Source organism: Suricata suricatta, chromosome 13 (assembly GCF_006229205.1).
Source record: "Suricata suricatta isolate VVHF042 chromosome 13, meerkat_22Aug2017_6uvM2_HiC, whole genome shotgun sequence".
Lineage (NCBI taxonomy): Eukaryota > Metazoa > Chordata > Mammalia > Carnivora > Herpestidae > Suricata > Suricata suricatta.
The window spans coordinates 35,758,964-35,770,686 of NC_043712.1; the positions used below are offsets into that span (position 1 = coordinate 35,758,964).

General features: G+C 53.4%; 2 protein-coding genes across 4 annotated transcripts in view; one reads left to right on the forward strand and one right to left on the reverse strand.

Moving 5' to 3' along the window:
• CD72 (CD72 molecule) overlaps window positions 1–7,547 on the forward strand; it is an 8,135-nt gene extending 588 nt beyond the window's left edge. For 2 of the 3 annotated variants that reach the window (XM_029920888.1, XM_029920890.1), the window contains exons 3-9: window positions 284–355; window positions 991–1,080; window positions 1,421–1,756; window positions 4,942–5,084; window positions 5,689–5,792; window positions 6,765–6,911; window positions 7,195–7,547. In XM_029920888.1, the coding sequence (XP_029776748.1) occupies window positions 284–355; window positions 991–1,080; window positions 1,421–1,756; window positions 4,942–5,084; window positions 5,689–5,792; window positions 6,765–6,906 (887 nt within the window). In that variant the 3' untranslated portion in view covers window positions 6,907–6,911; window positions 7,195–7,547. The remainder of the gene's footprint in view (window positions 1–283; window positions 356–990; window positions 1,081–1,420; window positions 1,757–4,941; window positions 5,085–5,688; window positions 5,793–6,764; window positions 6,912–7,194) is intronic. The other variant, XM_029920889.1, reaches the window with a different exon arrangement.
• Window positions 7,473–11,721, reverse strand: TESK1 (testis associated actin remodelling kinase 1; the record flags this gene model as incomplete). Its single annotated transcript, XM_029919657.1, has 10 exons — window positions 7,473–8,656; window positions 8,984–9,098; window positions 9,239–9,328; window positions 9,467–9,550; window positions 9,795–9,885; window positions 10,051–10,133; window positions 10,447–10,593; window positions 11,091–11,139; window positions 11,269–11,390; window positions 11,524–11,721. Coding segments are annotated over 10 exons (1,866 nt in total), but the record flags the coding sequence as incomplete, so codon positions are not given.
• Window positions 11,722–11,723: the final 2 nt, after the last annotated feature.

Below are 11,723 nucleotides of genomic sequence, written 5' to 3' on the forward strand. Positions count from 1 at the left end.
GTGGACGCGCTTCCGGGGCAGGCAGGGGTGTGTGTGCTGAGGAAAACATAAGGGGAGACCCAAATGGGAGAGGAGGGGATCCCCGGGGAGAGGATATAGTAAGACCCAGGGGAGACACAAGAATCCTGGGGGAGAGGCAGAACTCTAGAGAATGCTGAGCGGGTCCCAGAGCATTCTAGCGGCTCGCTGAGGGCTTCTCAGCGCGGTGGAGAGGAAGAGGGTGGAAAGAAGGGAATTTCCCGGGGCTTCCCATCATCAAACTGGAGTAGCTACCGGTCCTCAGGGCTCCAGTCGGAGCAGCCAACTGCGTCCTGGAGCTCCGTGGCGTCACCAGCTGCCGGGAAGATTCTCACCGGTGAGTACAGAGCTCCCCACCAGCGCGCGCCCCCCGCCGCAGGGCTGGCGCTCGCTCGCGGGGCGAAGCGGGGCGGGGTCTCCCGCGGGGCGAAGCGGGGCGGGGTCTCCCGCTGGGCGGCCCCTCCCACTTCTCCCCCCTGGCGCTGCCGCCCCCGCCGCCGCGTAAAGAAGTGAAGTGCCGGCGGGGTGCCGGCGGGGCTGGTGGTGCGCCCGGCGGTGTGCGGGTCTGGTACCGAGTTTGCCGGAAGAGCCCTCCGAACTGTGCGGGCAGCCCTGAGACCCCCTTCCGCGTTCTTTTCACCCCAGTACCCACCTACGTCTTTCCCACAGGTTGACCTACCTGTGACCTAGAGCCTCCCTTCTCCCCGCTTTAAGGTGGTCCCCACTCATATATCCCCGTTCACGGTCTCCGTCTGAGATTTCGTCCCCATCTTACTAGGTAGCAAACCTTACCAGCAGCAATCCAGCCCTTATTCTGGAACATTTTCCCTCTGCTACCTGCGGAAACTCATTACCCGACAAAACCCACCATGTCTGCCCCATATCCTCTGAGGGATGCCCTTTCGCATGAATACACCTCAGACTATAGACTTTTGTGGGGCTCTCTGCCCTTCATCCCACTGTCTCCCTAAGGCCGCGCATCCTGCACGCAGTACGTCTTTCTTGGCCTGCTCCTCACCTGCCTGCTGTTAGGGGTGGCCGCCATCTGCCTGGGAGTGCGCTGTGAGTATGGCTGTCCCCCAGTTCCCACTTACCCCAAGCAATTTTCTCCTCTTCCCTCCCCAGAGGCTGCCCTTCCTCTGGGCAGGACCCCAAGTCACCACCACCATATCCTTAGTTTTCGGTCTGGTTTCCAGCCAGGTCTCTTTTAAAGGGCTGTGTCTTCCTAAATTATGCTTAACCTGATCCAGTACTTCCTTAAGCTTTAGGCAGTCAGATCCTATATTTCAGCCTGTTATGCACAAATTTGCAAGAAGCAGAAAAAGGACTGATGCTGAAGTCTCAGGGCACCAGAGCATAGCTGAGGAAGATGTCCTCCAAATCTCTGATTATGGCTGAACAGATCTGCAGGTGTCTCAGCAGCTTCAGCAGATGAACAGTGTTCTGAAAACCACTAACAGCAGCCTGAGGCAGCAGCTCCACCTAACGATAACCCAGCTGGGGGAAAGGGAAGAGGATATGCTGGGGTCCAGGAGGGAACTGGCCCTGAGTCAGGAAGCACTACAGGAGGAACAGAGAGTTCACCAAGCCACCCAAGAGCAGTTACAGGCCTGCCAGTCTGACAGGGAGAAGACAAAGCAGGCCTTGCAAAGTGAGGAGGTGCAGAGGACGATCTTGGAGCAGAGGCTGAGCAGGATGCAGGACACAATGAAGCCCTTGTTCACATGCACCGCGTCAGGTATCTGCTCTGGGAGAGGAGGGATGGGAGGGTGTGCATGAGGGATGGATTGAAATGAGGAGACACTCGTGGCAGGGGCAGGGATCTATCTAGCAGGGGGCCATATTAAGTAGTTGAGGAAAGGGATAGTGAATCAGAGGGCTGGCTGACACAAGCTTTGCAGCCTTGGCCAACAGAGAGGAGGAGCAAGTGGCATACTGGATTCAGGGCGACTCACCCAGCTCTCAGGCAGATCCTCCAGGAGAGGAGGGTGGCAGCCAGCAATGCAGATCTCACTGTCCAAAGCACCAAAGTCAGGTCTCATGTGGCTTGATTTCAGTGTCAAAGATCTGGGAACACCCTGAGTTTAGATGTGAAATTGGTTGTTTGCACATTTTTCTAAAGAGAGGGTCTATAGCTTTATTTCTGACTACATCTGAGATTCCTCAAAGGTTAAGAATTACTGATTGATGAGGGGTGGTGGGGCAAGGTAGCTGAAGCTCTCAAGCGTGGGTGGCACAATGAGGTGGGGGGGTAATGTGGGGTAGGGAACTGGGATGGAGCGTTCATCTATTTTGAAGGCAGGAGCCCAGGCAGTATGTGGGGGTAAGAGAGGGGGACCACATAAAAGGAGAGAGGCTGTGCAAAAAGGGGGCTGAGATTAGAGGCAGGGTGCCAGGGCCAAGGCGACTGGAATGTCCATGGACTGGTTACCTATTGTCCAGGTTAGGCTATGTCTAGTTTAGGGGGCATCTGGATACTCCCCCAAGGCTTAAGATAGCGAGATTATGTGCGGACACACCCAGCCTTCATTTCTATAGCCTTCGCATTCTCTGTGACCTTCAGTTCTATGCAGTGCCGCCCCCGGTCCCTCAGCCGCACCCTAGATCCCAGAATCTTAAACTGCTCTTCCACTGAAAGGCGGGTTTCTGATCTCAATTCCGAGATCTGTTTTTGTTTGTTTGTTTTAAAGCTTATTTGTTTATTTTGAGAGAGAGAGAGAGAGAGAGAGAGAGAGGGAGAGAGGGAGAGAGGGAGAGAGAGGGAGAGAGAGGGAGAGAGAGAGAGAGAATTTGAGAAGGGGAGAGGCAGAGAGAGGGGGAGGGAGAGAATCTCAAACAGGCTCCACACTGTCAGCATAGAGCCCAGTACAGAGCTTGATCTCAGGAACTGTGAGATCATGAGCTGAAGTCAAGAGTCAGACTCTTGGGGTGCCTGGGTGGCTCAGTCGGTAAAGTGTCTGGCTTCGGCTCAGGTCATGATCTCACTGTTAGTGGGTTCAAGCCCTGTGTCGGGCTCTGTGCTGACAGCTAGCTTAGAGCCTGGAGCCTGCTTCAGATTCTGTGTCTCCCTCTCTCTCTGATCCTCCCTGCTCGCATTCTCTCTCTCTCTCAAAAATAAATAAAAAACATTAAAAAAAAAAAAAGAGTCAGACTTTTAACTGAGCCATGCAGGTGTCTCTTTTTATTTTATTTTTTAGTTTGTTTCTTTGTTATCGATGTAATTACCCCCTATGTGGGGCTTGAACTCATGACTCCAAGAGCAAGAGTCACATGCCCTTCTGACTGAACCCACCAGGCGCTCTTTCAGACCTCCACTCCCACCACACCCACCTCCTGCAGACTTTCCCACACGTCTTTAACCTCATCGAGGCCTCCAACCCACTCTCTCTCCTGTTTCCTCCCTTTGCATCAGCTGGCACTTCTCTCTCTACCCATCACTTCAGTCACTCACTCCTCTCTTCTGTCGACCTCCTGGTACATCGGAGTTCATCACCTGATGAACTCAAGGGCCCACCGTGTACACGCTGGCACCTACATGTGCCATATTGTGTGGCTACTCTGCTTGGTGCCACCAGAACTCTAGTCTCCATCTCAGCCGGTTCCTCGGTGCTGCCTGGCAGCTGGCGGCTCTCTCTCCATGGTGGCTCCTTACCCCCCACCTGCTTGCTCACTTTCAGCAGGTACGCAACTCGGCCAGAGAAGCTCCCTCCGTTTTCCACCACCACATCTATACATTCATTTACATTTTTGCCCACCCCCATCTTCGGCAAGGATCACTGCAGCAGCTTGCTGCACTGTTTTTCCTAAACATCCCTCCGCGCCTCCCTCCCCCATCCATTTTTCATGTTGCAGCCGGGGTGATCCTTTCAAAACAAAAATCTGATGTCATTCCAGTTCATGAATTGCATCAAAAGTTATGGAATAAATACTATATGTCCAGCGCTGTGACCAAGCATTTGGGATACAACCAGTGAACAAAATTCCTCTACGTTAAAACCCTACATTGACTTATTCTTCCTTGTAATATAAAAACTAAAAAAAAATCCTTCACCTGGGCTCCTACGGTTCCTGCCTACGTTTCAGTATGATCCTTATCCTCTCAGCCTTTTCCACGGTGGCCACACTGACTTTTTCTCCCTTTTAGTTGCCATAGGAGAGAAATGCAAGAGGGTAGCTGGGAAGAGGGCATGAGAAAATGTAGAGAGAAGAGAGGGAGCGAGTGGGGAAGGAATGGTCTTTGAGTGATGGAGGTAGGACTCATGGAATAAAGCAGTGAGAGAGTGGGTTGGGATCATTAGCACTGATTGGGGTATGGATTGTTGAAGAAAGAAGGATGTTTATTTCTCATAGTCAGGAACAGAGGAGCAGGGAAGAGACAAATTTTGGGGTGGAAGGGAGGGAAATGGAGAGAGTTCAACCATTTAAGCGGAACAGGAATGAAAGCTATTACTTGTGGAAGAGTGGAGAGGAAAGGGAAGGAGGTGGCTAGCAGCTTGCAGGGTGTGGGAGAGTTTTGAATATGCAGTGAGGAATGCTTTAAGGAGAATGAATGAGAGCCTACCGAACACTTATGGCGGGGCCCAGGTGACGTTAGCCGAAGTGTAGGGGGGAGACTGCGATCATTCAGAAATTGGGAATAGTACCACCTGCGCTATTAAAATAAAGCTCCCAGACTGTTAAGAAGTGATATTGTTGAATACTAAGGGCTTTTCCTAAATATGCATAGGAATGGAGTTACCAGGAGAGGCCAAAGAAAGATTGCAAAGATCAAGTATTAGGAGTCAGTAAAGGTGCTGAGATTAGACCGAGGGCGACTCTGTGAGCAACCAGATTGCAGAGTCCTCACTTTCACCCCAAGTGGAGAGATTTCCCTGCTGGGTTTGGGCTGTGCTGTCACACTGTCACATTCTTTCTGGTTTTTAGATACCTGCTGTCCCTCAGGATGGATACTGAACGAGAAGAGTTGCTTTTACATCTCACTCACTGCGAGAACCTGGGATGAGAGCCAAAACCACTGTAAATCTTTGTCCTCTGACCTGGCCACATTCAGTGGCTATTATTATTCAGTAAGCATACCCTTGTTCACAGACTGTAGTGGGTAAAGGGAAATATGCCGTCAAGTTAGGAATGGCAGTGCGCACACAGCACGCCTTCCTTTTCCGTGCAGCTTCTCAGCACAATGCTCGAGGTGGCCCCTGCCAACGGACTGGAGGTGGCATGAGAGTCGAAGCTTATGAACCATCTTCACTTTAACCTGTTTCTCATCTCAGCTTTCTGGTCAGCTCTCAGCGCTGCTTAGCAGCTTGCTTGACTCTCGTGGACCTTCAGGCAGAGAGGTCCCAAACTGGCGGGCTGGATTAAAGGGACTGGCTCCTTGTGCACAGAGCAGCCCATGGAATGACTCCCTTCAAAGACTCGCAGAAGTCCTTACCCAGCTGGGAGGTGAACCGAAGGGCGGGCCTCCTTTGGCACGGTGGCACTTGAAGGCTGCGGGACAGGTCACTGATGAGCCGAGGTCATGCACGTCAGACACAGTCCTCTTGTCAAAGCTCATAGGCCTCCCTGTAGTGTTCTTTTCTTCCACTGGCCCTTGTCTCCTACCCCCTCCCCACACTGGAATATTTCTCATCATTTTCCACATATCTCTCATCTCTCTGAATCTCCCCTCAGATTAATCATCCCACCAGCATAAGGAAGATATTGATGGAAATTAGTTCACCTGGTTCACTTTGGGTTAAGTCATGGCAGCATGCTGATAGTAAAAGATCTTATGGGTAAGTCTGTTAGGATTCCTGGGCACGTTCAACTCCATAATTCCTTCATGAAGACATAGTATTGCAATTCCTTTTCAGGTCCTGCTCCCAAAACTCTTTCACAAGTTAATATTGCAATTGCCAATTTGTCCATTTCCTCTACTTAGTAACTCTTTAGGACAATCTTATTCTCTGTCCCTCCCCAGTACCTAGCAGTCCCTGGTACCTTTTTTTTTTTAAAGTTATTTATTTGTGTGTGTGTGTGTGTGTGAGAGAGAGAGAGAGAGAGAGAGAGAGAGAGAGAGAGGGAGGGAGGGAGAGAATGAGAGTGGCAGAGAGAGACAGAGTGAAAGAGTGAAAAAGAGAGAGAGAGAGAGAGAGAGAGAGAGAGAGAGAGAGAGAGAGAGAGAGAACCCCAAGCAGGTTCTGCACTGTCAGCAAGGAGCCAGATGTAGGGCTTTGAACCCATCAACCATGAGACTATAACTTGGGCTGAAGTCAGATGCTTTACCAACTGAACCACAAGGCACCCCTAAGTTACCAGGTTGGGGACCTGTGTCGTCTCTCTCTCGGAGTAGTTGAGGCTTTAGCTAGGACTTCACAGCTGATGAACCCTAGCATTTTAACTTCCCATCCCTTGACAAAACTACCGAAACTGAGGCGGCACTCTCTCTGTCAGGATCACTTGGCACCAGGAAGTAAGGGAGCAATGGGATAACTTTGAAGATCAACTTCAGGGACCCTGAAACAGGGTAGTCATCACCTACGTTCCCTAACTGGAGTTTCCATCTTTAACATCTTGGGTGATTTTTCCCTCTCCTGGTCCTAAAGCCTCTTCGGGTTAGAGGAGACATCTATGAACTATGCCCAGATGTGGGCTTAGACAGGCAGGGCAAGCTAGGATGTCATTGTGTTTTATGAAAGCAAGGGGGAGAGAAAGGGGTGGGGTGGGAGGGGCAGAGCTAATCCCAGTTCTACTTCACCAATCTTTAGGTCTTATGGTCAAGGCTCAAGATGTTCCAAGGTACAAACCAGTTGGCCAATGCTGCGGCAGGAGGACTGCACTTCTCGTCTTCCCTGCATCTGTGAGATGGCAGTTTTCAGGAATCCAGATGGGGAGTACTCTTTGCCCTGAGTTGAGTAAGCATGAGGGATGGGACTGAGGCTTGAGAGCCAGGGAGGGAAGGAGGGAGAGGATCTCAGAGCAGGGGCTCAGAAGTCAGGGGAAAAAACTTATTCCTGAGAGTGACAGTCACCTCCACAGACTTCAGGGCCTTGGTCTGCTTATGTAAGAGGGGGGAGGGTGGTTGGGCAGGGAAGGCCTAGAACTGGAGGGAGGCTTCTCAGCTGGGATGAGCTGGATGAGTTGGATGAGCGGTCTAGTAACTGTGAACCATGGAGCTCACTGATGCTTTACTCATAGGTACGCGTGACAAGAGCCTGTGCCCCTCACCTGTAACTGCAGCCTGCAGGCCCTAAGATCATCTTCCTCCAGTGTTCTCACTCTGCCTGGGCAATGCCCAGCCAGGGGCTGATCCACGCCCAACACTTCTAGCCAGCCTGCTGCCTGCTTGAAATCCTGTCCCAGAAACTGGACTATTCCTGGGAAAGCGGGTGAAGAAGTCTCTAGATTTTGGCCTCCCCAAGAACTTCCCAGAGTGGAATGGGGGGGTGAGTGGGTAGGAGGGCGCATGGGCTGAGTGGATAGGGGCAGCCCGGAGCCAGCCAGGCAGTTTTATTGAAATATTTTTAAATAATTTGCACGTGTTAATCTCATGTGTCAGCAATGCTTTGTCTGGTTCAGTGATCGCCCATGGGAGAGCAAGTCCAGGGGCTAGATAGGAAATGTTCTGTCCCTTGAGTCCATGCTGAGGTTCCCCTACATGGGGAGAAGAGCCGGTCAGCCCATCTGGGGCTGGCGCTGTCCAACGTGTGTGCTCTGTCCTCACAGGGCATCCTGAAGGCCAAGGTTGGAGGCCAGAGACCAAGTCTCTACTGCTAAGAGCGTGCCCCAGGCAGCTGCAGGCCGGGTGTGGGAGGCTTGGCATGGTGCCCTCGGTGGCAGAGGAGACTGCCCGCCTCACAGTTCAGGTTGCGGTAGCGGGCAACAGCTGGTGTGGGGCGGGGGCACATGGACAGGAAGCCAAAGCTGAAAGGGCCAAGGCAGCAGCCAGGGCAGGGCAGCGCCTCGTCAGACTCCCGGGAAGCTGAGGGGGGCGGCGAGGGTTCTGTCCGCTCCAGGGCTGCCGCCCGGGGCAGGCTATGCTGGGCCCGGTTCCAGGGCTCCCCAGCCCAGCCTTGTGGGGAGTTCACCACCACAGCTGGGGGGTTGTTGTTAAGGGTAGGTCCTGATCTAGGGGACCAGGGCTGGGAGGCCGAGGAACAAGTGCTGATGAAGTTGTCTGTGGCCACGGCCAGAGGCCGCTGGGGAGCTGGTCCTGGGGGTTCTGGCTCAGGGCTACTGCCCTCACACTCCATTCGTTCTTCAGCCGAGGGGCCCACAGTGGGGGGCCCGGGACCTGGCAGTGCTGTCTCCATACGTCGGGGAAGCTCAGGGGATGATGGAAGCGAGCGGCAGCGACGGGCAGGTGTCCCATGCTGGACCAGGGTCTCTGGAGTGGTCACCAAGGGCAGCTGGGTGGAGGGCAGTGGTGATGGTGGTCCAAGGGGCAGAGGGGCGACTGGCTTGCTGGGTGTGTCCAACAGCTTGATCTTGCCTCCCCTGAGGTCTTCCCGGAGTGAAAAGGGGTTGACTCGAGTCAGATTGTCCCCCCAGTTGGGGGGTGATTCTGGTGATGGGGGCAGGAAGAGGTCTGACCGGCTTCGGGAAAGCCGGGGGTCTGACCTAGGAAGTGTGGCAGAAGGACCCCCTCTGGAAACAGACCCTGTAGACAGAGAAGTGTGTGGTTACTGTTCTTCACATTGATCACAGTTCCTGGAGGCTGGTAGGACTAGAGCTTACAAAAGGCAGTTCCACTGGGTATTTGGGAAGGGGCAGATGTCACAGCTAGCCCTCCTTTCCCTCTTCTTTCCTTCTTCTCCTTCCATGGCTCCACAATTTGAAAATATCTTTTTTTGAGATGTCCTTTCCCCACTACCCACCTACAGCCTTCTCGGCTAATAAATACACTTAGTCTTCCCCAAATAATTCCCTGAGCCCTACGGAGGAGAGGCAAAAGGACTTCTGTTGGGTCAAGGTCATGCTCACTTACTCTGATTGTGTGTCAGGGGAGCCCTGGTGAGGGGGGATGGCTCAGGCAGCTGCTCGAGAATCCATTCCAGGTGCTGGGTGATTTCAGTGAAGGGAGCACGGGTGCTAGGTTCCATCTGATGGGTAGAGAAAGGGGCAGCTTCATTCAGTGCTCCAGAAGAGGGTCTCTATGTTTTCCTCCCACCACCTGGGACAGGAAAGCCTTGCCAGCTGAGGGATGTGGGTGGTAGGCAAGGGAAGGGAGTGCAGATCTTACACTGCAGCAGTGGATGGCCAGGAGCAGGAAGGGCAGTGGGCAGTCATCCCCTACCAGGGTCTGGAAAGCAGGCACATCCAGGCCAAAGTCCTGTGGGTACAGAGAGGAGGGGCCTTCAAGTCAGTCTTCCTTGGGTTCTTCCTCTGCCCCCCCCCCCCCCATCAGGACCTCAACCTCCAGGGAGCCAGTCTAGAGCTCCTCCTATTCAAACCTGGAGACATCATTCACCTCAGTACGGGGTAGGTAATCTGGGTCTGCAGGTACTCGAGCAATGAGCTCACAGAGAACAATCCCAAAGGCAAAGACATCAGCCTGGAGGGGAGGAGAGAATGTCAGTGGGAGGAACCGACAGTTTTCATGTCAGAATTTTGTCAGAATATGTCAGAATTTGGGGGGAAGTCTTGATAGCTTCATGTGTTGGTGGGATGCCTGTGAAGGGGAAGGGAGATCTTGGGGTCTCCTAAATATTCAGTAGGGCTGTTAAGGAACCTGGGATGGGGCCTTATAAAAGGTCTCTGGAAGAAGGCCTTGGGAATCTGAAGGAGTGACCTCTTACCTTCTCATCATACAGCTCACCCCGCAACACCTCTGGAGCCATCCAGTACGGGGAACCTACCACAGCCAATGGCTCCTTTCTTGCCCCTTCCCTGCAGGGGTAGGGGCAGAGTGGTCAGAAACATCTCAGATAACCCTCCTAAACAAAGGGGATGAGGTCAGCCCCCTCCCCACCCCAAAAGGGAAATGTCTCTGGAGGTTTCATTTAGATAGGGACCTTCTAGAAAGCTTAGGGGGCACAGGGGCATTCACCTCACCTATACACAGGAATCTTTTCAGCCAGCCCGAAGTCACCCACAACAGCCGTGAAGCCTTGGTCTTCCCGTCGGATCAGACAGTTCTGACATACACACAGCATCCCCACACACCCATCACCTTCTGTTCTCTGATCTCCCAATATACACCCCAAAGCCCTGTTACTCCAGAAGGACCCCAACCCTCTCCAATCTCCCAGTTGTCTAATGCACCACAATCTTGTGACTTCATCTCTCACTGCAAACATGGGCTGGTCACCCAGCCCCTTAGAGCTCCCCTTCACCCCAGTCTCCCATCTCCAGTACTTTGCTACTCCAACATCCTAATATTCTACTATATCCACATTCCAACATCCATGGGCCAGTTACAGTGTAACAGTCTCAAAAAGGCCAGCCTACCTTGGATGTTAGGTCTCGGTGGAATACACCTTTGGCATGCAGGTACCGCAGGCCGCGGGCAATGTCCAGAGCTAGGTGGAGCCTGACAGGCCAGGACAGGGGTTCCGGGGAGCTGAGCAGCTGTTCCAGGGTCCCCCCATTCATATACTGGGGCATAAGGGGAGCAGAATGGGAAAGAATGTCAAGGTTTCTGCCTGTACTATAGGTCCCCCACTTATAAGCCAGGGACACTCAGGAGGATCACAAAGGTCAGAAGGGTGAGTCTGTGCGCCAGGATCCCCCACTCATATTCTAGGGCTGTTCTGTCCAAGACCTATGCAACTATTTAAATTATTAAGCTTAAATAAAATTAAACATTCAGTTCTTCAGTCACACTAGTCGTATTTCTACTGCTGCCTAGCCACATGTACCTACAGAACATTTTCATCACTGCAGAAAGTTTTATTGGACAACGTTGTTATAGAGCATATAAGGAAGGTGACCAACTGAGGCCTTTTATTATGGTTAGCCCAAAACGAAGTTCAGGAAGCCTCCCATGGGAGGAGGTCCTGCTGCCTCTCATTATTCCTCTATAGATGCATCGGGCGCTGACTTTCTCCCCTTGGTGATGGTAGGGGGTCCCCTCCTTCCTGGCCCATCCTCACCTCTGTAAGAGCGTGCAGCTGCCCCTGGTGCACACAGACCCCCATGAACCTGGAAAAGGATGGGGAAGATAGGAGGGTAGGCTGTGAGAACCTAGGCCCGTCTTCAGTTCCCACTTTTCCCGCGGGATCTTTCCTCTTCTCCCAGCAAGCTTCTCAGCAAGCGGCTGGGGCCGCTCACCTTAGGATGTTGGGGTGTCGGAGCCGATTCATCAACTGCACCTCCCGTAGCGTGTTTCCCCGGTTACTGGGGAGTCTGTTCATTTTCAGCACCATGACTTGCCCAGACTGTCGGTGCCGAACCTGGGGGCGGCATGGGCCGGCGAGTCCCGTGCAGATTCTCCAGGTCGCGAGTGTTGTCCGGGTCTGGGACCCCTAGTTCCAGCCTCCCGTCTAAGGATCGGACCCGCCCCTCTGCCCTCTCTGCTGATCCTACCTTGTAGACCTCAGAGAAGAAGCCGGCCCCGATCTTCTCGGCGCAGTGGAAATCGTCCACGCGCGCCAGGCTGGACACGGCGCTGCGGAGAGCCCGGTAGGAGGAGGGGCGGCCCCGGCCCGGGCCTCCACCCGTGCCCCCCGGCCCCGGAGGCCCCTCCCCGGGCGCTTCCCCGGGCCCTGGCCCAGGGCCCCGCAGTG